General features: G+C 46.3%; 1 protein-coding gene across 1 annotated transcript in view; it reads left to right on the top strand.

The window, feature by feature from the left end:
* Positions 1–16,547: 16,547 nt before the first annotated feature.
* Positions 16,548–23,565, top strand: part of PNPT1 (polyribonucleotide nucleotidyltransferase 1) — a 48,913-nt gene continuing 41,895 nt past the window's right edge. The window contains exons 1-5 of the mRNA XM_065400983.1: positions 16,548–16,747; positions 19,287–19,347; positions 19,632–19,706; positions 19,959–20,064; positions 23,282–23,331. Coding sequence (XP_065257055.1) covers positions 16,548–16,747; positions 19,287–19,347; positions 19,632–19,706; positions 19,959–20,064; positions 23,282–23,331 — 492 coding nt within the window. The remainder of the gene's footprint in view (positions 16,748–19,286; positions 19,348–19,631; positions 19,707–19,958; positions 20,065–23,281; positions 23,332–23,565) is intronic.

Below are 23,565 nucleotides of genomic sequence, written 5' to 3'. Positions count from 1 at the left end.
TGTTCAGTGCCTCCTCTCCATGGGTTAATTGTATAGCTGATTGCCTTTGATAGGCCATCAAGCAGGCTGGATGCCAATCTTACTCATGAGGGCATTCTGCGCCAAAAAATTAAAAAATCTGCGCCAAAAAATTAAAAATTCTGCGCACAATATTTTAAAATTCTGCAAGTTTCATTTGTCAATAAATAAATGCACAGGCTCCAGCATGGCAGTGGGGAGCACAGGCCACTGGCTGCACGAAGGTGGGAGATCACCATGCAGCCCTCCCACCCTGAGACATGGACTCAGTGGTGAGGCTGCACCTGTCCCTGACACAGCACAAGGCCTAGGCCTGCCCCAGAAACACCTGGGGCCCTGCCCCTCTGCACCAGGTGTGGGGCAGGCAGACTCAACCAGGCAGGATCCAAGTGTGGAGGAGCTCATTGTGGGGGAATCCGGGTGTGGGGTGAGAGGATTCTGTATGGGACAATCTATGAGCAGGCAGCTCAGTGGGGAGGGTCTAGGTGTAGGGGGATCTGGATGCACAGAGGCTCGTGCAGGGGGAATGGGACTTTGCAGGGGCTTCCGGAAGAAGGTGGTTGGGGCTGAGCAGAGGGGTCTGCTTGTGAGGGGCTCAGCGGGGGTGTCTGGGTGCTGGGGAATTGGGTTGGTGGGATGGGGCTTTTGTAGGGCTATTAAAGAAGGTACTAACAGTGATTCCCCCAAGTGACAGTGACCCCCTCATAATTTGGCCCCCACACTTTAAAATCCAACAGTTTCACCAAGTACAAAAATCTCTTGGGTCTTCTGTTAAAACTTGTAAGCTACTGTCTGTAGAAACCATTGATTATATCTATCCTGTGAAAGATACTTTACTACTATGTAAAACTTACAAACAAGTTAACTGACTTTGTTCTTGAAGTAATTGATACAACGCAGACAAACACTATAAGCCGTTAAGTGACTTTCACTTCATTCAACGGCTCCTAGGACAGACCCCCACCCTCTGTGATTAAAAGGCCGGAAGTCTCAAATGAATTAGCACACACCCTGAAAGTGGTGGAGACAGTAAATTAAAATATGGTTAAGATATGGAATGTATGCTGATGAATGCTTGATATACATGAATGGTTAGGGAGGTGCCAGCCTAGAAAGGGAGTATCCATCGGCCGAAGAATGTGTCAAGTGGATGACCAGAAAACCCCCGGAGAGTAAACTGGGATCCACCCCATCACCTGGAAGGATGAGAAACACAAACTTTGGACAGTGTGGAGCCACCAGAAATGTGCCACTTTGGACAGGAATGTGCCATCTGCTGATTGCACAGATGGCACATTCCTGTCTAAATGGTTGGGGGGAGGGATAGCTCAGTGGTTTGAGCATTGGCCTGCTAAACCCAGGGTTGTGAGTTCAATCCTTGAGGGGGCCAGCTAGGGCTCTGGGGCAAAAAAAATAGTTGGGGATTGGTTCTGCTTTGAGCAGGGGGTTGGACTAGATGACCTCCTGAGGTCCCTTGCAACCTCGATATTCTATGATTGAGTCAGCAACAGCAGGATGAAACAGCTCCCATAGACTAACATAGGAATTAATTCCTATAAGAATGGACTCTAAAGACTGATGACTTTGAGTCTCTGGTTCTGCTGCCAACCTCCAGGAGCATCAGGTGCACCTGACACAGACTCGGCTCCATCTTCATGACCAAGATACCTGGCCAGTAACTTGGCATGAGCAACTTCTAGGCTGGTAACTATAACACCTATACAGAACTTAAATGAATGATTGTGTGAATGAATCTCTAAATATATATATATATATAATGTGTGTGTGTGTATAAGGAATAAGTAGTGATAGGAATAAGTAGTCAAAACAACATTGTTTACTTTTATCTTTTGCTTTATCATTATATTTACAATAAATGTGGCATCTTTGCCTTATCCCTCTTAATAAGATCCTGCTGGTTTTTATTCTATTGGTATAACATTTTGGTGGAGAATTGCGAAAGGGGGAATATTGGTAAAATGCCTCAGTTATTGTAAACATTGGTGTGCACTCAGCCGGCTCTATAGAGAGCGGTTCTATTTCTGGTTAACCAAACCTGCTGGCCTCCGGATAGGTAGCAGGAAAATAACAAATATAAGCTACGATTTCACAATCTAGGCTGTGTCGCTCGCTGAACGATGTCAGGAGCGACAGGAAGGTTTGAACAAGCTTTTAAAAATGTTCAAGAAAAGGTGCATACACCCTTAGTCGTAGCATGACTGAGCATAAGAGGAGAACTTAGGGTTTCTCGTTCTGCCCCTGGAAAGGGTTTTTATATTTGGTGTATGAACCCTCGGTGGTAGAAGCCCGAGCAATACAGAGGGAAGCTTAGCGTCTCTCCCTCTGGCCCAGAGTGGGTTAAAATCATAAGATACAAATCTTCTTCTGTTAAACCAAACTCTGAAGAATATAGGAGTTTGGGCAGTGTAGTGTGGTTGTTTTGTTTTGTTTGTGAGTGATATTATGGTCATTTCACAATTTTGAAAGAAATGTTTAAGGAAAGGGACCAGGAAGGGGGGGGGGGCTGGTTAAGAAGCCCACCCTCCTTGCTAAATTGGTAGTGGAACAAAGCTTGTGCCCATGGAAAGGAAAGGTTCATTGGAAAAAGCAGGATCAGGCCCAGACAAGCAGGCAAGTAACAGATAAAGAAATTAAAAAATTGGTTGGAAGCCTTAAGGGCATAGTGGCAAGAGTAAGAAAGCAGTGCAGGCATGAATCCCTGAAACAATACTTAAAATGGTAAAATCTAATTGATAAAGGTGTCATTTTGGGAAATAAACAGTAATTTAAGGAAAGACCCTGAAAAGTTAACTCTACAGAGGCTGAAAAGAATTAAGCAGTTAAACTTTGTGAAAATGTTAAAAAGTACCATGTTAAAGAGAAAAGGAATTCTTGGTTTCTTTGCAGCCATTCTGAAGGGAAAATGGGCCCTTTTCCAAAGGAATGTCTGTAAATAATCCAGGTATTTGAAATCATTTGACTATGAACAATTTAGTCAAATTTGTCAAAAACATGAGGGGATTCTATTGAAACTTAACTGACCCAAATGTATGAAGGGAATATAATCTATGTACAGCTATGTAAAAACAGCAATATAGAAAAGATGTTAAGGAAAAGAAAATGTGTATGTATCTATTTGTCTGTGGAAATATGTAAGGTTCTAAGAACCTAAACCAACACATCTGGTTTGTAAAACTCCTGTTTTGTAGGTTTAAGATAAATTCATTTTGTTTTGTTTTTAATAATGCCACTAAAAATCCTTTTAACTATTTAATTCAAAGTTGCAAAACTGACAGACTTTTTTGCCAGACACAGGTAGTATTGGCTGGCTTTTGGAATTTGGCATTTAACCCTTAAGGGGTAACTCGGTGCTTTACAAAATTTAAAATGGTTTTAATAAAAACCAAAGTTGTGACTGCAGCATGGCAATCAAAATCAGGAGAATAGGGAGAGATTCTGGATTCTTTTTGTTTGTTTGGTTGGGTTTTTTTGTGTGTGTTTAACAAAATAGCAGATGAGAGCTGTAGTAAAAGAATAAGAAATTAACAGTGCCCCTCTGAAGCAACAGCAGGGGTGAGGTGCACAAAACAAAAAGAAGCACTGCTAGAAACACTGAGCCTTAAGATGGCTCTGTGTAATCAGACTGTCACTTTGACAAGGGTACATGAAAACTCTGTAAAAACAAAAGGAAGCAGCTGCAGTTTGGCTTCTATGGAAGACCTGTAACAAGGTATTCCTTCAATTGGCTAAATGCAAAAATGAAAAACTGCACCAAGATTTACAAGCCTCTGCTGCAAAAGCAGAGAAATAAAATGTGTGTCCATTACTACCCAAACCCAGTTAGATGTCCTTAAGGTTGGGTACAGAGAGTTAAAACAGCTCTCTCAAATCTTACAGCAGCAGTAACATCAGAAGAAGAAACATTTAAGACCCCAGAAGGGGCAGATTTTTGGGACCCCTCTGGAGATTGGGAAAGGAGATATTTGGGTAAATTCCTCCTCCCAGGGCCAGAATGCCATTGCAACAGTAACAGTGCCTGCTTCTGCCTCAGACCTCCAGGCCATGGCAAAGTGGCTGGGAATTTTAAAATGGAAAAAAATTTAACTCACAAAGAAATGCACCACTTAATTAGCATTTGTGCAGCCCTGAGTACCAAACACACTGTGGCAGAGACTAAGCAGGTTCTGCCATGGTGGGAGCACTGTGCTAATTTGTTTCCAAGCTTCTATCTTTCAGGCTCTGAACCAGAACATCAGGAGAGCTGGTACCAGCTGAAGAGTTATAAAATACCATGGTTATAGTGTCGCGACAAAGTCTGTGTTCAGTGTTCTGTGTTGCATGTTCTGTGTCTGTCTCTAGTGGTGTCCTGTGCTAGCATTGGGTCCAGAGAAAGAGGGGATACTACGCTAGACAGGGCAAATGTCTTTTCCTCTCTCTACTTCCCCCATGTCCATCCAACTTATCAATCACCACTTGTGTCCAAAAGACTTTGGTCCCCAGTGCAATCAGGTTTATTTTTGTTAGGTTCTCTAATAAGCATTTTGTTGTTAAGTTTTGTTATTGATACTGGTACTCCTACAAATCTTATTTCTTGTGTGTATTTAAGGGTTAGGGTTGACATTTATTGTTTAATGGCTATGCCTCACTTTGTTAGTCAATGTACCCAATTATTGTAATGGTAATGGTTTTATTGTATTCCCAATTATTATAATTGTAATTGTTTGCATTTCTGTTTATATTATATCTGGTGTTTAGTCAATTGTAATGATTTTAGTTATACTCACCTGGTTATAATTGTTTGGTTTGTTTACAACAGATCACCTGTGCCCTACAACGACAACAACTACTGTACTGTAATGATCATAGATCAAGGGGCGGAGTGTTGTAGGAGCAGCAGTAATCTGTATGCAAACGGCTATAGCTATGAAATGCACTGACATGCAGATACTTGCCCTGTCTACTTTGAAACACAAAATGTTTTGGGTAATTTTGGGTAATATTAAGGTTTTAATGCATTTGTTAAAACAAAGGAAATAATCTCTGTTTGATACTTACCAATATGACTGGATGCAGTATGTTTCCAGCACTGTGAAATCAGACTTGTTAATCGGGGAAATAATTGTAAAAATAGCACATCAATAGTCTCTGGAGGCAAAGGTATAAAAGGTTAGCCCACTCCCCATATTACACATGGGATCATTCTGGCTGCCTCGGACCTCAAGCCAGTGGGCTGGGGAGGGAGGAAAACTATTGGACACTAAAGGTTGTACCAAATGGACTCCTCAAAAGTGGGTATGCCTCACCTTACCTGTTGCCCCAGAGCCTTGTAGCAAAGATGTTTCATTGGGATCATGTATGTGGGATGAATTGGATAATGATACCAAAGTATTGTACAATGGACAATGAGTATGTATCCACTCGTGGGAGGAAGTATTTTGGGAGGATGGGAGTGTTAGCAACCCCCCAGTAGATAAATGTAAATGCAATGTCACTACTGTTTTTTTACTAGAAATCACACTTACTATTTACCGCGGCCAAAAAGGTCCCAGCTAACACTAACCGCTGAGCTGGCCGACTTCTCAATTGACCTTGAAATTAGATGGCAAGACCTTACTGATAGCCTCATTAAAAGCAAAGAAGTGACCAAATTTTTAGAACAGACAAATGAACAAGTAGGAAATCAGACTATTCATATTATACATGCCAATGGGAACATGTTACGAATTGCCACTGCAGAGAAACAAATTACAACCTACCACTGGTATGATATATTCTCTGGATGGTCCCCGACTACCACTGGCATCCGATCAGTAATGCTACACCCCTTGATAGTAGTCTTGATATTAAATTGTATTTGTATAATTGGTACGTGTGGCATGTGTTTTCAGATAAAAAGAATGTGCGCTAAATTGGAATCACAAACACATGTTGCCTCACAGTACCTTCTCTTAAACAGGTTAAAAAGAAAGTGACACTAACGATTATATAAATATCGTAGTGTCAAAAGGGGGATTATGTAGGGCTATTAAAGAAGGTACTAACAGTGATTCCCCCAAGTGACAGTGACCCCCTCATAATTTGGCCCCCACACTTTAAAATCCAACAGTTTCACCAAGTACAAAAATCTCTTGGGTCTTCTGTTAAAACTTGTAAGCTACTGTCTGTAGAAACCATTGATTATATCTATCCTGTGAAAGATACTTTACTACTATGTAAAACTTACAAACAAGTTAACTGACTTTGTTCTTGAAGTAATTGATACAACGCAGACAAACACTATAAGCCGTTAAGTGACTTTCACTTCATTCAGCGGCTCCTAGGACAGACCCCCACCCTCTGTGATTAAAGGGCCGGAAGTCTCAAATGAATTAGCACACACCCTGAAAGTGGTGGAGACAGTAAATTAAAATATGGTTAAGATATGGAATGTATGCTGATGAATGCTTGATATACATGAATGGTTAGGGAGGTGCCAGCCTAGAAAGGGAGTATCCATCGGCCGAAGAATGTGTCAAGTGGATGACCAGAAAACCCCCGGAGGGTAAACTGGGATCCACCCCATCACCTGGAAGGATGAGAAACACAAACTTTGGACAGTGTGGAGCCACCAGGAATGTGCCACTTTGGACAGGAATGTGCCATCTGCTGATTGCACAGATGGCACATTCCTGTCTAAATGGTTGGGGGGAGGGATAGCTCAGTGGTTTGAGCATTGGCCTGCTAAACCCAGGGTTGTGAGTTCAATCCTTGAGGGGGCCAGCTAGGGCTCTGGGGCAAAAAAAATAGTTGGGGATTGGTTCTGCTTTGAGCAGGGGGTTGGACTAGATGACCTCCTGAGGTCCCTTGCAACCTCGATATTCTATGATTGAGTCAGCAACAGCAGGATGAAACAGCTCCCATAGACTAACATAGGAATTAATTCCTATAAGAATGGACTCTAAAGACTGATGACTTTGAGTCTCTGGTTCTGCTGCCAACCTCCAGGAGCATCAGGTGCACCTGACACAGACTCGGCTCCATCTTCATGACCAAGATACCTGGCCAGTAACTTGGCATGAGCAACTTCTAGCCTGGTAACTATAACACCTATACAGAACTTAAATGAATGATTGAGTGAATGAATCTCTAAATATATATATATATATATATATAATGTGTGTGTGTGTGTGTGTGTGTGTGTATAAGGAATAAGTAGTGATAGGAATAAGTAGTCAAAACAATGTTGTTTACTTTTATCTTTTGCTTTATCATTATATTTACAATAAACGTGGCATCTTTGCCTTATCCTTCTTAATAAGATCCTGCTGGTTTTTATTCTATTGGTATAACACTTTGGGTGAAGCTAGTTCGGTGTCAGTGGTGTGGGGGTCTGGATGTGGGGGCTCAGGGTTGTGCAGGGGGTGGGGCATCAGGGTGGGGGCTTGAGTGAAGGGAGCTCAGGGGGAGGGGGTCTGGGTGAAAGGGTGAGGGTCCAGAGGCAAGAGGGCTGGGTGCAGGGGGTCTCCAGAGGCAGGAAGGCTCCAGATGCAGGGGTGGGGTTCGGGTATGGAGGCCTAGGGAGTTCTGGATGTACCAGGTGATGCTTGGCAGGGGTCCGGATGCACAGGGGTTGGGTGGATGAGGAAGCAGCTCCCCTTACAGTTACCCCTTCCCCCACAGCTGAGGAGCAATGGGGGTAGGAAGTAGGGGAGGATGCTGAGCTTCCTGCAGCTGCGGGAGGTTTCTGAGGGTGGTTCTGACACAGCGCCAGCCTCTCCTTGCAGGGGAAGAGGAAGTCCCATCCTCTCCTGCCTCCAGCCCAGCCGGGACTAGCAGCTAATCCCAGCTCAGGGTAGTAGCCACTGGCTTAGGTATCCCTAGCCCCGTGGTGATTTACCTCTCTGCCGGCTGCTCCACGTGCCTGAAACAATGTACCTGCGCTGCTAGGGAGTGGTACATGACTGCTCTTGCAGCTTCCCTTTGCTTCCCCATTTTTCTGTGGGGAAGCAAATAAATCTGTGGGGGACATGAATTCTGCACAAGTGTGGTGGCGCAGAATTCCCCCAGGAGTACAATCTGTCAGGGAGTCTCATCCAGAAACACAGCACAAGTTTGAAATATAAATATACTGTACATATTTATAATTCACAATACAAAGATGATACATATTGTGGCAGAGCTCTGACCTTGTCCCCATGGGTCCTGCACTTCTAGGCGGTATATGCTAGTCTCAGTGGCTCTCTGTGACCCTCCACATAGCCCTTCTCTCTCTAGGGCCAGGGTTACAGTCTACTGAGCCCTTTTCATCATAAGCCAGCAAGGAGGTTGATGAGAGAACTCCCACAGTCTCTGTTGTCCCTAGGGCTTGTTTTAGAACAGTTTAGCTTCCTGTCCTGACAGGGGCCTGACTTCCCCTCCCAGGAGGTGTTCCTGTAGTGGTGGGTTGGGGGGAACCCGGGCCCACCCTCTACTCCAGGTTCTGGCCCAGGGACCCTAATGGCAGCAGCTGTTGGCAGCCAACCTTTCACTGCCAGAGTTGCTACAATTCCCTGGGCCACTTCCCCACAGCTCTCCTGCTTCTCCCTTCTTCACCCTTATCTTAGGGCTCCCTTATCAATAACTTGAGGGTGTCTTCATTAACCAGCCCTTCAGCCGCACTTCCTCTCCCCTGGCTCTCCTCTGCCTGACTGGAGTGAGCCCTTTTTATAGTATCAGCGGGGCCTTAATTAGAGTCAGGTGGTCACATTAGCTTAATGGCCTCACCTGACTCTTTGCAGGTTAATTGGAGTCAGGTGTTCTCATTAGCCTGGAGCAGCCCCTGCTCTGGTCAGTTAGGGAACAGAAAATTGTTAATCCACTCCCAGTTAGCCAAGAGGAGGAGGAGGGTGGTGGTGGTCGGGGACTCCCTCCTCAGGGGGACTGAGTCATCTATCTGCCGCCCCGACCGGGAAAACCGAGAGGTCTGCTGCTTGCCAGGAGCTAGGATACACGATGTGACGGAGAGACTGCCGAGACTCATCAAGCCCTCGGATCGCTACCCCTTCCTGCTTCTCCACGTGGGCACCAATGATACTGCTAAGAATGACCTTGAGTGGATTACTGCAGACTACGTGGCTCTGGGAAGAAGGATAAAGGAGTTTGAGGCACAAGTGGTGTTCTCGTCCATCCTCCCTGTGCAAGGAAAAGGCCTGGGTAGAGACCGTCGAATCGTGGAAGTCAACGAATGGCTACGCAGGTGGTGTCGGAAAGAAGGCTTTGGATTCTTCGACCATGGGATGGTGTTCCAAGAAGGAGGAGTGCTAGGCAGAGACGGGCTCCACCTAACGAAGAGAGGGAAGAGCATCTTCGCCAGCAGGCTGGCTAACCTAGTGAGGAGGGCTTTAAACTAGGTTCAGCGGGGGAAGGAGACCAAAGCCCTGAGGTAAGTGGGGAAATGGGATCCTGGGAGGAAGCACAAGCAGGAGAGTGCAAGAGGGGAGGACTCCTGTCTCATACTAAGAAAGAGGGACGATCGATGAGTTATCTTAAGTGCCTATACACAAATGCAAGAAGCCTGGGAAACAAGCAGGGAGAACTGGAAGTCCTGGCACAGTCAGGGAACTATGATGCGATTGGAATAACAGAGACTTGGTGGGATAACTCACATGACTGGAGTACTGTCATGGACGGATATAAACTGTTCAGGAAGGACAGCTATAAGGATATAAGCTATACCATTATACGCACTTTTAGATTGGTAAAATTGCATTCACGCTAGGAGGTTGTACTGCTTGAACTACACTAAAACCTCAGAGTTACGAACACCAGAGTTACAAACTGACCAGTCAACCACACACCTCATTTGGAACTGGAAGTACGCAATCAGGCAGCAGCAGAGACAAGACCAAAAAAAAAAAGCAAATACAGTACAGTACTGTGTCAAATGTAAACTACTAAAAAAATAAAGGGAAAGCAGCATTTTTCTTCTGCATAGTAAAGTTTCAAAGCCGTATTAAATCAATGATTAGTTGTAAACTTTTGAAAGAACTTTTGAAAGAATAACGTTTTGTTCAGAGTTACAAACATTTCAGAGTTACGAACAACCTCAATTCCCAAGGTGTTCATAACTCTGAGGTTCTACTGTATATTGGTTTCTAAATCAGACAAATTACAGCTATAACTGGCTCTGTGGATGAGGGGAAAGCAGTGGATGTGTTATTCCTTGACTTTAGCAAAGCTTTTGATACGGTCTCCCACAGTATTCTTGCCGCCAAGTTAAAGAAGTATGGGCTGGATGAATGGACTGTAAGGTGGATAGAAAGCTGGCTAGATCGTCGGGCTCAACGGGTAGTGATCAATGGCTCCATGTCTAGTTGGCAGCCAGTTTCAAGCTGAGTGCCCCAAGGGTCGGTCCTGGGGCCGGTTTTGTTTAATATCTTTATTAATTATCTGGAGGATGGTGTGGACTGCACTCTTAGCAAGTTTGCAGATGACACTAAACTGGGAGGCATGGTAGATACACTGGAGGGTAGGGATCGGATACAGAGGGACCTAGACAAATTGGAGGATTGGGCCAAAAAAAACCTGATGAGGTTCAACAAGGACAAGTGCAGAGTCCTGCACTTAGGACGGAAGAATCCTATGCACTGCTACAGACTAGGGACCGAATGGCTAGGTAGCAGTTCTGCAGAAAAGGACCTAGGGGTCACAGTGGACGAGAAGCTGGATATGAGTCAACAGTGTGCTCTTGTTGCCAAGAAGGCTAATGGCATTTTGGGCTGTATAAGTAGGGGCATTGCCAGCAGATCGAGGAATGTGATTGTTCCCCTTAATTCGACATTGGTGAGGCCTCATCTGGAGTACTGTGTCCAGTTTTGGGCCCCACACTACAAGAAGGATGTGGAAAAATTGGAAAGAGGCCAGCGGAGGGCAACCAAAATGATTAGGGGTCTGGAGCACATGACTTATGAGGAGAGGCTGAGGGAACTGGGATTGTTTAGTCTCCAGAAGAGAAGACTGAGGGGGGATTTGATAGCTGCTTTCAACTACCTGGGGGCGGGTTCCAAAGAGGAAGGAGCTCGGCTGTTCTCAGTGGTGGCAGATGACAGAACAAGGAGCAATGGTCTCAAGTTGCAGTGGGGGAGGTCTAGGTTGGATATTAGGAAACACTATTTCACTAGGAGGGTGGTGAAGCACTGGAATGCTTTACCTAGGGAGGTGGTGGAATCTCCTTCCTTGGAGGTTTTTAAGGCCCGGCTTGACAAAGCCCTGGCTGGGATGATTTAGTTGGGAATTGGTCCTGCTTTGAGCAGGGGGTTGGACTAGATGACATCCTGAGGTCCCTTCCAACCCTGATATTCTATGATTCTATGATTCTATACAAAAACTCTGAGTGTATGAGCCCTAAGTGACAAAGACAAAGAAGATTCTGTCCGCTCAGAAGTAATTTTCCTTTGTGAAAATACAGTAATAATTTCTTTAGAAATTAAGGTTACTTGAGACGTCATGGGGAGAGCCGCCCTATTCATAGAAGAATGCTTCTATCTTGGCTAAAAAAACGAGGAGTTCTTGTGGCACCTTTGAGACTGGCTGAGATACAATTTAATGGTGGTGGTGACACTTGTTGTACCTCTTGGTAATGGGCAAAAGCTCTTATTATTTACCTAGTAATTTGGAAAAAAATATTTAATAAAATGTAACTTTAAAATGTGCTACATGGAGTGGTTTAAACTTAATGTGATAAATGAAGGGGGGGAGTAGCTCCCTTTTATGGACACCCAGACAGCCAGTTAGCTATAAAATCCCTGTTAGTAGCTGTTCACTACTTGCTTTACCTGTAAAGGGTTAAAAAAAAGCCCATAGGTAAAAGGAAGGAAGTGGACACCTGACCTAAAGAGCCAATGGGAGGGCTAGAACTTTTTAAATTAGGAAAAAAAACTTTCCCTTTATCTGTCTGTGTTTGTTCTCTCGGAGAGCAGAGACAGGGCTGGAGCTATGCTGCAAAAAGCTGTAAACCAGGTATGAAAATCACCAGATCATACCTAGAAACTGCTCAGTTTGAAACCCCAGATATGTAAGTAGATGAAGAAATGTCTAGAAAGATGTGATTAGGTTTCTCTCTTTTATTTCTTTATGGCTTGTGGACACCTCTGTGCTAACCCCCAAATGCTTTTGTTTTGCTTGTAACCATTAAGCTGGACCTCAAGAAAACCATTCTTGATGCTTAATTATTATATTTGCTCCTTTTAAATCTAGCAATAGCCCAAATTCCAGATATATTTTCTTTCATTTTGTTATTAATAAAATTTACCTTTTTTAAGAACAGGATTGGGTTTTTTGTGTCCTAAGAGGTTTGTGCCTATGATGCGATTGGAATAACAGAGACTTGGTGGGATAACTCACATGACTGGAGTACTGTCATGGATGGATATAAACTGTTCAGGAAGGACAGGCAGGGCAAAAAAGGTGGGGGAGTTGCGTTGTATGTAAGAGAGGAGTATGACTGCTCAGAGCTCCGGTATGAAACTGCAGAAAAACCTGAGAGTCTCTGGATAAAGTTAAGAAGTGTGAGCAACAAGGGTGATGTCGTGGTGGGAGTCTGCTATAGACCACCAGACCAGGGGGATGAGGTGGACGAGGCGTTCTTCCGGCAATTAACAGAAGTTGCTAGATCGCAGGCCCTGGTTCTCATGGGAGACTTTAATCACCCTGATATCTGCTGGGAGAGCAATACAGCGGTGCACAGAAAATCCAAGAAGTTTTTGGAAAGTGTAGGGGACAATTTCCTGGTGCAAGTGCTGGAGGAACCAACTAGGGGCAGAGCTTTTCTTGACCTGCTGCTCACAAACAGGGAAGAATTAGTAGGGGAAGCAAAAGTGGATGGGAACCTGGGAGGCAGTGACCATGAGATGGTCGAGTTCAGGACCCTGACACAAGGAAGAAAGGAGAGCAGCAGAATACGGACCCTGGACTTCAGAAAAGCAGACTTTGACTCCCTCAGGGAACAGATGGGCAGGATCCCCTGGGAGAATAACATGAAGGGCAAAGGGGTCCAGGAGAGCTGGCTGTATTTTAAAGAATCCTTATTGTGGTTGCAGGAACAAACCATCCCGACGTGTAGAAAGAATAGTAAATATGGCAGGCGACCAGCTTGGCTTAACAGTGAAATCCTTGCTGACCTTAAATGCAAAAAAGAAGCTTACAAGAAGTGGAAGATTGGACAAATGACCAGGGAGGAGTATAAAAATATCGCTCAGGCATGCAAGAGTGAAATCAGGAAGGCCAAATCGCACTTGGAGTTGCAGCTAGCAAGAGATGTTAAGAGTAACAAGAAGGGTTTCTTCAGGTATGTTAGCAACAAGAAGAAAGTCAAGGAAAGTGTGGGCCCCTTACTGAATGAGGGAGGCAACCTAGTGACAGAGGATGTGGAAAAAGCTAATGTACTCAATGCTTTTTTTGCCTCTGTCTTCACAAACAAGGTCAGCTCCCAGACTGCTGGACTGGGCAGCACAGTATGGGGAGGAGGTGACCAGCCCTCCGTGGAGAAAGAAGTGGTTCGGGACTATTTAGAAAAACTGGATGAGCACAAATCCATGGGGCCGGATGCGCTGCATCCGAGGGTGCTAAAGGAGTTGGCGGATGTGATTGCGGAGCCATTGGCCATCATCTTTGAAAACTTATGGCGATCGGGGGAGGTCCCGGATGACTGGAAAAAGGCTAATGTAGTGCCCATCTTTAAGAAAGGGAAGAAGGAGGATCCGGGGAACTACAGGCCAGTCAGCCTCACCTCAGTCCTTGGAAAAATCATGGAGCAGGTCCTCAAGGAATCAATTATGAAACACTTAAAGGAGAGGAAAGTGATCAGGAACAGTCAGCATGGATTCACCAAGGGGAAGTCGTGCCTGACTAACCTAATTGCCTTCTATGAGGAGATAACTGGCTCTGTGGATGAGGGGAAAGCAGTGGATGTGTTATTTCTTGACTTTAGCAAAGCTTTTGATACGGTCTCCCACAGTATTCTTGCCGCCAAGTTAAAGAAGTATGGGCTGGATGAATGGACTGTAAGGTGGATAGAAATCTGGCTAAATCGTCGGGCTCAACGGGTAGTGACCAATGGCTCCATGTCTAGTTGGCAGCCGGTTTCAAGCGGAGTGCCCCAAGGGTCAGTCCTGGGGCCGGTTTTGTTTAATATCTTTATTAATGATCTGGAGGATGGTGTGGACTGCACTCTCAGCAAGTTTGCAGATGACACTAAACTGGGAGGCGTGGTAGATACGCTGGAGGGTAGGGATCAGATACAGAGGGACCTAGACAAATTGGAGGATTGGGCCAAAAAAAACCTGATGAGGTTCAACAAGGACAAGTGCAGAGTCCTGCACTTAGGACGGAAGAATCCTATGCACTGCTACAGACTAGGGACCGAATGGCTAGGTAGCAGTTCTGCAGAAAAGGACCTAGGGGTCACAGTGGACAAGAAGCTGGATATGAGTCAACAGTGTGCTCTTGTTGCCAAGAAGGCTAATGGCATTTTGGGCTGTTTAAGTAGGGGCATTGCCAGCAGATCGAGGGACGTGATCGTTCCCCTTTATGCGACATTGGTGAGGCCTCATCTGGAGTACTGTGTCCAGTTTTGGGCCCCACACTACAAGAAGGATGTGGAAATATTGGAAAGAGGCCAGCGGAGGGCAACCAAAATGATTAGGGGTCTGGAGCACATGACTTATGAGGAGAGGCTGAGGGAACTGGGATTGTTTAGTCTCCAGAAGAGAAGAATGAGGGGGGATTTGATAGCTGCTTTCAACTACCTGGGGGCGGGTTCCAAAGAGCAGCGGGGAGCTCCGAGCCCTTTAAATCCCGGCCTCAGCCCTGCCGCCGGAGCTGCGGGCGGGATTTAAAGGGCTCGGAGCTTCCCACCACTGCGGGGAGCCCAGAGCCCTTTTAATCCCAGCCTCGGAAGCCGGTGCGGTCCGGCATGGCATACTGGCTCTTGCTGGTACGCTGTACCGTACTGGCTTACTTTCACCTCTGCTCCCCTGCCTCCCGAACACAGCAAGCCAGCTGATTGCCCCAGGCAGAAGGCAGGGGGGAGGAGCGAGGACTCGGTGCGCCTCCCCCCTCCCTCCCCTACGCGGCAATCAGCTGGCTTGCGGCATTTAGAAGGGAGGGGAGGGAAGGGGGAGGAGCCAGGACGCAGCGAGCGAAGTAAAGGGGGAGGAGGTGGGGGGAGAAGAGGCGGGTCAAGGGTGGGGGCTTGGGGGAAGGAGTGGAGTGGGCGGGCTGAAGGTTGAAGCCCCCGCCTCTAGTGCTTGCAGAGTAGGGGAAGCTGCCCTGGAACCTAACCCCCCCATTTACATTAATTCTTATGGGGAAATTGGATTCGCTTAACATCGTTTCACTTAAAGTTGCATTTTTCAGGAACATAACTACAACGTTAAGTGAGGCGTTATTGTATTAATTTTTAGAATCCTTGCTGCACCTTCTGCACTCGAAGTGCCAGAGTGGGGAATCAGCCTTGACACTTAAAAATCCTGTAACACTTCAGGATGATTAGACAGGAAGGAAAAAACCTCTTTCACCCCAAATGCTAAATCAGGGAAATAACCTCATTAGTAATAAGCCCCATGTACATATAATTCATCTCACTCCAGTATCCCTTTAAAAGAACAGTGAAAGTTAACAGTAGTCTCTATACTGAATGGAGATGGATGGGTGATTTTTCTGCGGGGTGTCTGTGTTTTGGGCATATGGGGGATTTTCCAAAAGGGTCAGCTCCCTCCCAGAGCCTGCACCCCGCAACCCCTCCAGCACCCCTGCCCCAGCCCGGAGCCCCATCCTGCATCCCAAACTCCCTTCTGGAGCTTGCACCCCCAGCCCTGAGCCACTTCCCACACCCCAATCCCCTCATCCCTAGTCCCACCCTGGAGTCCACACTCTCAGCCCAGAGCCCGTACCCCCTCCCACACCCTCACTCCCTGCCCCAGCTCGGAGCCCCCTCCCATACTCCAAATCCCTTGGCTCCACCTCCCAGCTCGGAGCCCCCTCCTGCACCCTCTGCCTCAGGCCAGCGAAAATGAGCAAGTGAGAGTGAGTGAGGTAGAGCGAGTGAGGGAAGATGCAAGATGGAAGGAGGGGGATGGAGTGAACGGAGACCAGGTGGGACAAGGATGTTCAGTTTTTTGTAATTAGAAAGTTGGCAACCCTGACTGGGGAAAGTCAGTGGGGGTCTGTGGTGGGAGGTCAGTGTTTGGCAGTGGGTGTGCGCATAGTACCAGGGATCAGTGACACGCTACCCGATGCCAACAGCCCAGGCCCCAGGTCCGGAGGGGACTGTGGTTGCTGAGCCCGCCCTCAAGGTTGTGTCCCTCGCTGGCCGCCATAGCAAGGTGCTGCCACCAGGGGGCCCTGGAGCCCGGGATTAGCTCAGAGAGCGGACTCGAAGCTCAACCGACTGCGGCTGGCGGCCCCGCGCTCATGGGAGCCAATGGAGCTCGGCTTTGTTCAGAGAGAGCTCAGCCTCTGAGCCAATTGGCTGGGGTTTTGTAGCGCGGCTGCCAGGCCGTGACCCTGGTGTCATGGCCGCCTGCACGGGATGCCAGGCTTGCTGCCGCGCTGGGCTTAGGGAGCTGGCCGCGGCCGGCAGTTTCCGCCCGCTGCCCGGCAGCATGAGGCGTTGGTTGGAGCCGGCCGCTCGGCTGGTGCAGCTGGCCCAGACCCGAGGCTTGCAGGGCGGCGCCGGGGCCTACAAGGCGGCGTCGGTGGACGTGGGGAGCAGGTAACGAGGGGGCCGCCGGGAGAAAGCAGCGTCCGCCCGGGGGGACTCAGTCCCCCCCCCCCTCCACCGGACCGGGGAACGTCTCCCGTCTCCTTTCTCCCTGTATCCCGGGGCTTGTGCCTGGTCCCCGCGCCTGCCACGTCTTCCCGCTGCCCCAGAGCCCTCTGCTCCCTCCCAGAGCAGCTCCCCTTGCTGCGCTGCGGCCTCCCATCCCGAGCCCCCAGCCCCTTCTCAAAACAGCCCTCCTCGCTGCCTTGTGTCTTCCGCCCTCCCTCAGAAAATTCCTCCTCGCTGCCCTGCGCGCCCCGCCCCCTGTCCTCTTCCAGAACATCTCCCCTTCATTGCCCTGCCCCCTCCCAGAGCAATTTCTCCTGCCGGTGTTCTCCCCTCAACATTTCTTCCTCTCCCACCCCCCACCATGGTTTGTTACTTTCTTCTTCCTCTGACCCCAGGGTCGTTTCCCATCTGAGTATGTCTCCTTGATCTCTGCTCCCCACTGCCCATTCATGTCCAGTATCTGCTGAGAAGTGTGTGTTGGTGGGGAGGCGGGGGTCTGTGTAGCTTTGCTTCAGCCATCCCTTTTCCAATCCATGATCTTCCAATATGTTGCTAGTGGAGCCAGAGCTGGACAATAATTGCTAAACACATTGTTTAAAATCCACTGGCCTCCTTTTCTTTTTATGCCTGGTCTTATTGCATACAGTTGATGCACTGCTTTTCAGTAGCCCTTGCAATACCTTGTCATGGTGATAAAGTGATCTGAAATTAAAATTCTCCCATCATGATGACTAAGGTGGTTTATGTCATGGTGGTTTTGGTGCTGAGTTGTGCTGATACGTTTATAAAGTAGAAAAGTATTAATACACAAGCCATTTAAGGTTAAAGTATCTCAGGGCAGGTCTACACTTACTTCCTGGTCCGGCCGTAAGCAATCGATCTTCTGGGATCGATTTATCGCGTCTTGTCTAGACGCGATAAATCGATCCCGGATTGATCCCGGAAGTGCTCGCCGTCGACGCTGGTACTCCAGCTCGGCGAGAGGAGTACGCGGAGTCGACGGGGGAGCCTGCCTGCCACGTCTGGGACCCGCGGTAAGTTCGAACTAAGGTACTTCGAATTCAGCTACGTTATTAACTGGGTGTTGATCTGTCTTGTTCCACATGACTTACTACGTTATTAACGTAGCTGAATTTGCGTACCTTAGTTCGAAGTGGGGGGTTAGTGTGGACCAGGCCTCAGAAATAACCATCCAGATGTGGACTCTTCCTGCATTTTAAGATCTAGTGGCTGCCTCCCTTTTTGATGGTTTTTATTGATAAATTTCATCAGAGGAGCTGTTTGAAAGTTTTAGAAATAATTAGGGGCCTGATCTAAAGTCCATGGAAGTCAGTGGAAAAGCTCCAGTTGACTTCACTGGGTGTTAGATCAGGCCCTAAATCAGTTGAAGTAAATAAGAAAACTGAATGTCATTTGAACTTTTTTTCCACTACACTCTGACATACATAGCAGCCAAATAATGGGCATAGTCTTGCCTCTAAATGTAAAAGTGTGTGCATCAGATCTTCCACTGCACTTTTTCCATTAAAGTACTATCTACTGTCACTGAGAAAAAGTGTTTGTGTGGGGTGTAAATGGTGGTACTTTTTGCCTTGCGTATATACACCATCTCATTTTGTGTTGATTTTTTTTAAACATTTAATACATACACCATTGAGAATAATAGCCATTAATAGGACTTAAAACTCTGAAGTGTAGGGGAGACTTGCTGGTTTCCAAAAGAATATAGAGCCTTTCACCTCTAGGTAACTGGTTCAAATCTAGCCAAATTCTGTACTGACAAAGATGTTACTGTCTGGCTCTTACTTTGCAGATATGAAAACTGGGTGCTGATCTGTCTTGTTCCACATGACTTACTAACTGTTGCAGATGGCAGTCACAGCAGAGAAGTATGGGATGGAATTAGTTTGGAGATTAAGGGTTTGTCTACACTCCCCTGTAGTTTGGAGGAGGGTGGGGAGAAAGAAGTGCACCCCAAAATGTGCTGTAAGTCCCCCATGTGGGTATGTGGCGTGAACTAAAAGGTTCCTAGTTCGTGTTAATGTAGCTTACTTCAAACAGGATTACATTAATGCAGGCTAGGAACCTCTTAGTTCATGCCCACAGCATCAACACAGGACAGTTACAGCACAGCACTTCGGTGCACACTGCTATTCACACCCCACCCCACTGTCCAAACTACAGGACAGTGTAGATGTAGCTTCAATTTTCCTTTCATCTTAGAAGGCGGTCACTTTGGAATTGAGGCAAAATTGCTGAACAGTAGGGAAGTTTGTACTCTTGTTTCCTATTCTGTGGATAGATCTAGGGCTTCAACATCCAGACTTGTCAAAGCCAGTTTCTATCATGAATAGTAAATATAATCAATATTTTCTAAAAATATGAAACATAAAATATAAATGTATAGTAGTTGGATAGAGAGGTGTTGATAAACTGATCCTCAGTTGTCACTAATGGCAGATATCCTCTTTTTTTTTAACAGAAAGTTGGAAATTTCCTCAGGAAAACTGGCCAGATTTGCTGATGGGTGTGCTGTAGTGCAGGTAAAAAATCTATGCAAACTCAAAATGTGTAAGTCAACTTCGATAAATGTACTGGTTTTTGTTGAGATGTCTCAACCATATATGGTAATTGGACTCCCGACTGGATCCACAGCTAGTTACAGCATAGAAAAAAAACTTTATAAGGTTTCCAGAAGCCTCACCAGTACACTGTGGATTCATGTGTTTTCTCTTCACTTGGAAAATTCTCTACTGAGAAATGAAACTAAATGATACATTTATGAAAATATATTTTCTAAAAGTAATTTCACTGTTTTTAAATCAAGTTAGGTGATACATCAGTGATGGTCACAGCAGTCAGTAAAACAAAGCCTTCTCCATCTCAGTTCATGCCATTGGTGGTGAGTACTAATTGTAATTACACAAACTGCCCAAATTGATAACTATAAATAATAGTAGAGATGTAGAACTTGAGTCCTCAGACATTTCAGTTGTTTTTTAATATACATTGTTTTGTCTCTGTGGCTACAGCAAATAGAATATTTAGCTATTAAATTCCGATGTATTGTCATCTCTTACCTTTTTTTATAGGTATATTTAAGAAAGAGCAGTAATTACAGTTTTGTTTACAAATCCCTGTTTTGTTATATAAGGTTGACTATCGCCAGAAAGCTGCTGCAGCAGGAAGGATTCCCACAAACTATCTTAGAAGAGAACTTGGTTCCACTGATAAAGAAATTCTTACAAGCAGAGTAATAGGTATGACAGAAGACTGAGAAAACAGTGTCCAGTACTTTCTTTTTGTTGTTTGTGATATCCTCATTGAAAGATGGAAAAGAGAGGGCTACCTGTAACCATCGTTTTCAGCTAATATTGCCTCTTCAGCAGTTTTGGGAGAAGTGCATGCCTTAAAGTGCTGCAAATTTCAGAACCATTTAAAACCAATGTCCATTGGGGCTGCATACACGTTCCCTATATGAAAGCCCAAAATACAGTAAAAGCTGTTTTATCCGGCATGTTGCGGGAATGGGGGGTGCCAGTAAGTGAAAAATGCTGGTTAACTAAGAGGGATGGAGTTTGGGTGCGGGAGGAGGGGTGGGTGCGGGTTCTGGGAGGGAGTTTGGGTGTGGGAAGGGGCTTGGGGCAGGAGGTTGGGGCCCGGGAGTGGACTCAGGGTGGTGGATCCTGGGGGCATTCACCTCCGGCAGCTCTCCGCAAGCGGCGACCTGTCCTGGCTGCTCCTAGGCAGAGGCGCAGCAGGTGGGTCTGCGCACTGCCCCCGCCCTGCCCTGAGTGCTGGCTCTGCAGCTCCCCTTGTCTGGGAACTGTGGCCAATGGGAACTGTGGGGGCGACGCCTGCGAGTGGAGGCAGCGTGCAGAGCCGCCTCCGCCTAGGAGCAGCCAGGTCAAGTCGACACTTGCAGGGACCCACCTGAGGTAAGCGCCCCCCGTATCCGGTACCCCGAGCCCCCTCCCATGCCCCAACCCCCTGCCCCAAGCCCCCTCCTGCACCCAAACTCCCTCCCAGAACCCGCACCCAGCCCCCCGGCCCCAACTCCAGCCCTACACCCTCTCCCGCAATCGTAACCCCTCATAGCCATTCCTCCACCTAGGGAGCAGCAGGGACATGTCACCACTTCTGGGGAGCCAGGTAGGGAGCCTGCAGGTCCCATGCCAACCTGACTATAAACCGGACTTTCTATGAAGATTAGAAATGCCGGTTTATAGAGCTTTCCAGTTGGTACAGGGCATGATAACACAGCTTTTACTGTATCTAATAGCTTGTGAGATTTCTTCTTTGCTCTTGAAATTGGGATTTCTCGTGCCTCAGCCTAGAGGGACATCATCTCTTGGAGCTAATCATTTGTCAGGAGAGAGGAAAGAAGAGGCAACCAAATTGTTTTCTGGAAAGGTAGGGAAAAAAGGAGACAGACTGTTTGGCCCAAATGTATCCTCCTCGCACCTTCCTCATTGTCTGAAAAATAGTATCCAAGATGCCCAAAACTTGTCTCTTGAATGAGATAATGGCACCTTGAGGCTCAATGTTTGCTAAAACTAGCAGGACTTAATAGACAATCTGAAGAGGGGATAGGGTTCTGAACAGACTAAGCCGGGGTGGGCAAACTTTTTGGCCCGAGGCCACGTCAGGGAATAGAAATTTTATGGCAGGCCATGAATGCTCACAAAATTGGGGTGGGGGTGCGGGCTCTGGGGTGGGGCTAGGGATGAGGAGTTTGGGGTGTAGGAGGGTGCTCTTGGCTGGGATCGAGGGGTTCGGAGGGCGTGAGGGGGGGATAAGGGCTGGGGTTGGGATGTGGGAAGAGGCTCAGGGGTGCAGGCTCCAAGCGGCGCTTACCTCAAGCAGCTCCTGGAAACAGTGGCATGTCCCTTCTTTGGCTCCTGCGCAGCCAGGTGCCTCTGCACGCTGCCCTATCTGCAGGCACCACCCCTGCAGCTCCCTTTGGAGCGTGTAGGAGCCGGACCGGGGCCATGCCACGGCTTCCGGGAGCTGCGGTCCCCGATCCAGCACCCCGGCTGGAACGGGGCTGAGCCGCTGGTGCAGCCCCCGGCTGGAGTGCCGGAGAGGGGCCGAGCCGCATGGTGCAGCTTGTGGGCCGGCTTAAAACGGCTCACGGGCTGGATGCGGCCCGCGGGCCATAGTTTGCCCACCCCTGGACTAAGCCCTAGTCAGTGTGCAGAGGTGTATTAATAAATCAGGTTGAAAATCAAATTTTTTTTAAAAATGCAACATTTGCTTAACTTCATCATTCAGTTGCATTGCTTTTCATTACATGTCATCTTATTACAAGCTCTCTGGAGCTAGCACTTTGTCTTTGTTTATGTCTGTATCCGACACATTTATGCTGCTACTAATAAATACTCAAATTTTCAAAACGTGTTCTTTTCAGCAGCAGGAAAAGAACCATGAGAGCATTACTGAGCTCCTTATACTTCCATCCTTTAAAAGTCAGTTTGGACATGTGCATGGTTACTGATTTTTTTGTGTTTTCAAGGCCCATGGTACTGAGGTTCATGCTCTTAAATAGAAATCCACAGAGGCAGTTCTAACTGGATAAAAATGGCAATTTTTCATATTGATGTTGTTTTAGTGGCTTGTTTTTCATTATTGTTGCCTGGGTCCTTGATGCAGTTTCTGGAATAAGATTTACTTTATGCTGACCCTAAAGTGGCAGAGCAAGGATATTGTAGGGTTATTTCTTTATAAACAGTTTATTTTTCTTGGTTAGTTTTAAAAAATAAAAAGGTAATCTAGGGAGACTTCCAAGTATAACAATTTTTAGGCAGGTCAATTTGGTTCTAATCTGAAGTGTTATAATTTAAACCATTGACATGTATTTATTATTTTATATAAGGGGAAGCTTAGCTATGTACAAAGTTTATTACTAAGTGTGACTTGGCGCGCAGGAATAGCATAGTAGATCAGACCACTGGTACATTGTCAGGTATCCTGCCCTTGTTAGTGGCAGTTGATATATGCTTTGGAGGAAGACACTAGAATTCCCTATACTGGACAACTGTGAAATAACCTGCTCACAAAGGAAGCTTCTTCCTAATTCCCATTGCTTAGTGGCTGGCGTGTATCTTGAAGCATGAAGGATTATGTCCCTTACATTTTATTTTATCTAATATGACAGTGAATATTCTCACTATCCATGTACATGTCTAATCCTTTTTTGAATGCTACTCAGGTCTTAGACTCAATATCTTTTGGCAAAGAGTTCCACAAGTTAATTAGCCTTTGTGTTTCTAAAAATTTTAAATGTGTTGGTTGTCAGTTTCTTTAGATAACTCTTTTGTTTTTTATTATGAGAGGAAAATAAGGATTACCTAAATTTATTTTAGACACATATGCAATAATAAATGACAATCATTTACTTCCTTCATCCACTCTCTCCTATAAACAGCCATAATCTTAATCTCTCCATGTATGAAAGTTCTGAAATGTTTTTTACAGATCGATCAATTAGGCCGCTCTTCCCAGCAGGCTACTATTATGATACACAGGTGGGTTCATTATTTTTAGTGATAGTCATAGTTCTGTGGGAGCCAAAAGAATACTGTTTTGGGCAAGCTTCCAAATTGGGTTAATGTTTTGCAAAATAGTGTTAACTGTTGGTGCAGTTGAAGGCTTAACAGCAGCCTTCTTTAATTGTTCAGTAAATAATATTGCTTAACACAGACCAACTACTCATTGCTACAAAGAAAGCTATTCGTTGGAACTGGTCTGAATTCAGACTC

This window comes from Emys orbicularis, chromosome 3 (genome assembly GCF_028017835.1).
Source record: "Emys orbicularis isolate rEmyOrb1 chromosome 3, rEmyOrb1.hap1, whole genome shotgun sequence".
Classification (NCBI taxonomy): domain Eukaryota; kingdom Metazoa; phylum Chordata; order Testudines; family Emydidae; genus Emys; species Emys orbicularis.
Note: the sequence above shows the minus strand (reverse complement) of the source record. Positions and strands in the feature narration are given on the sequence as shown.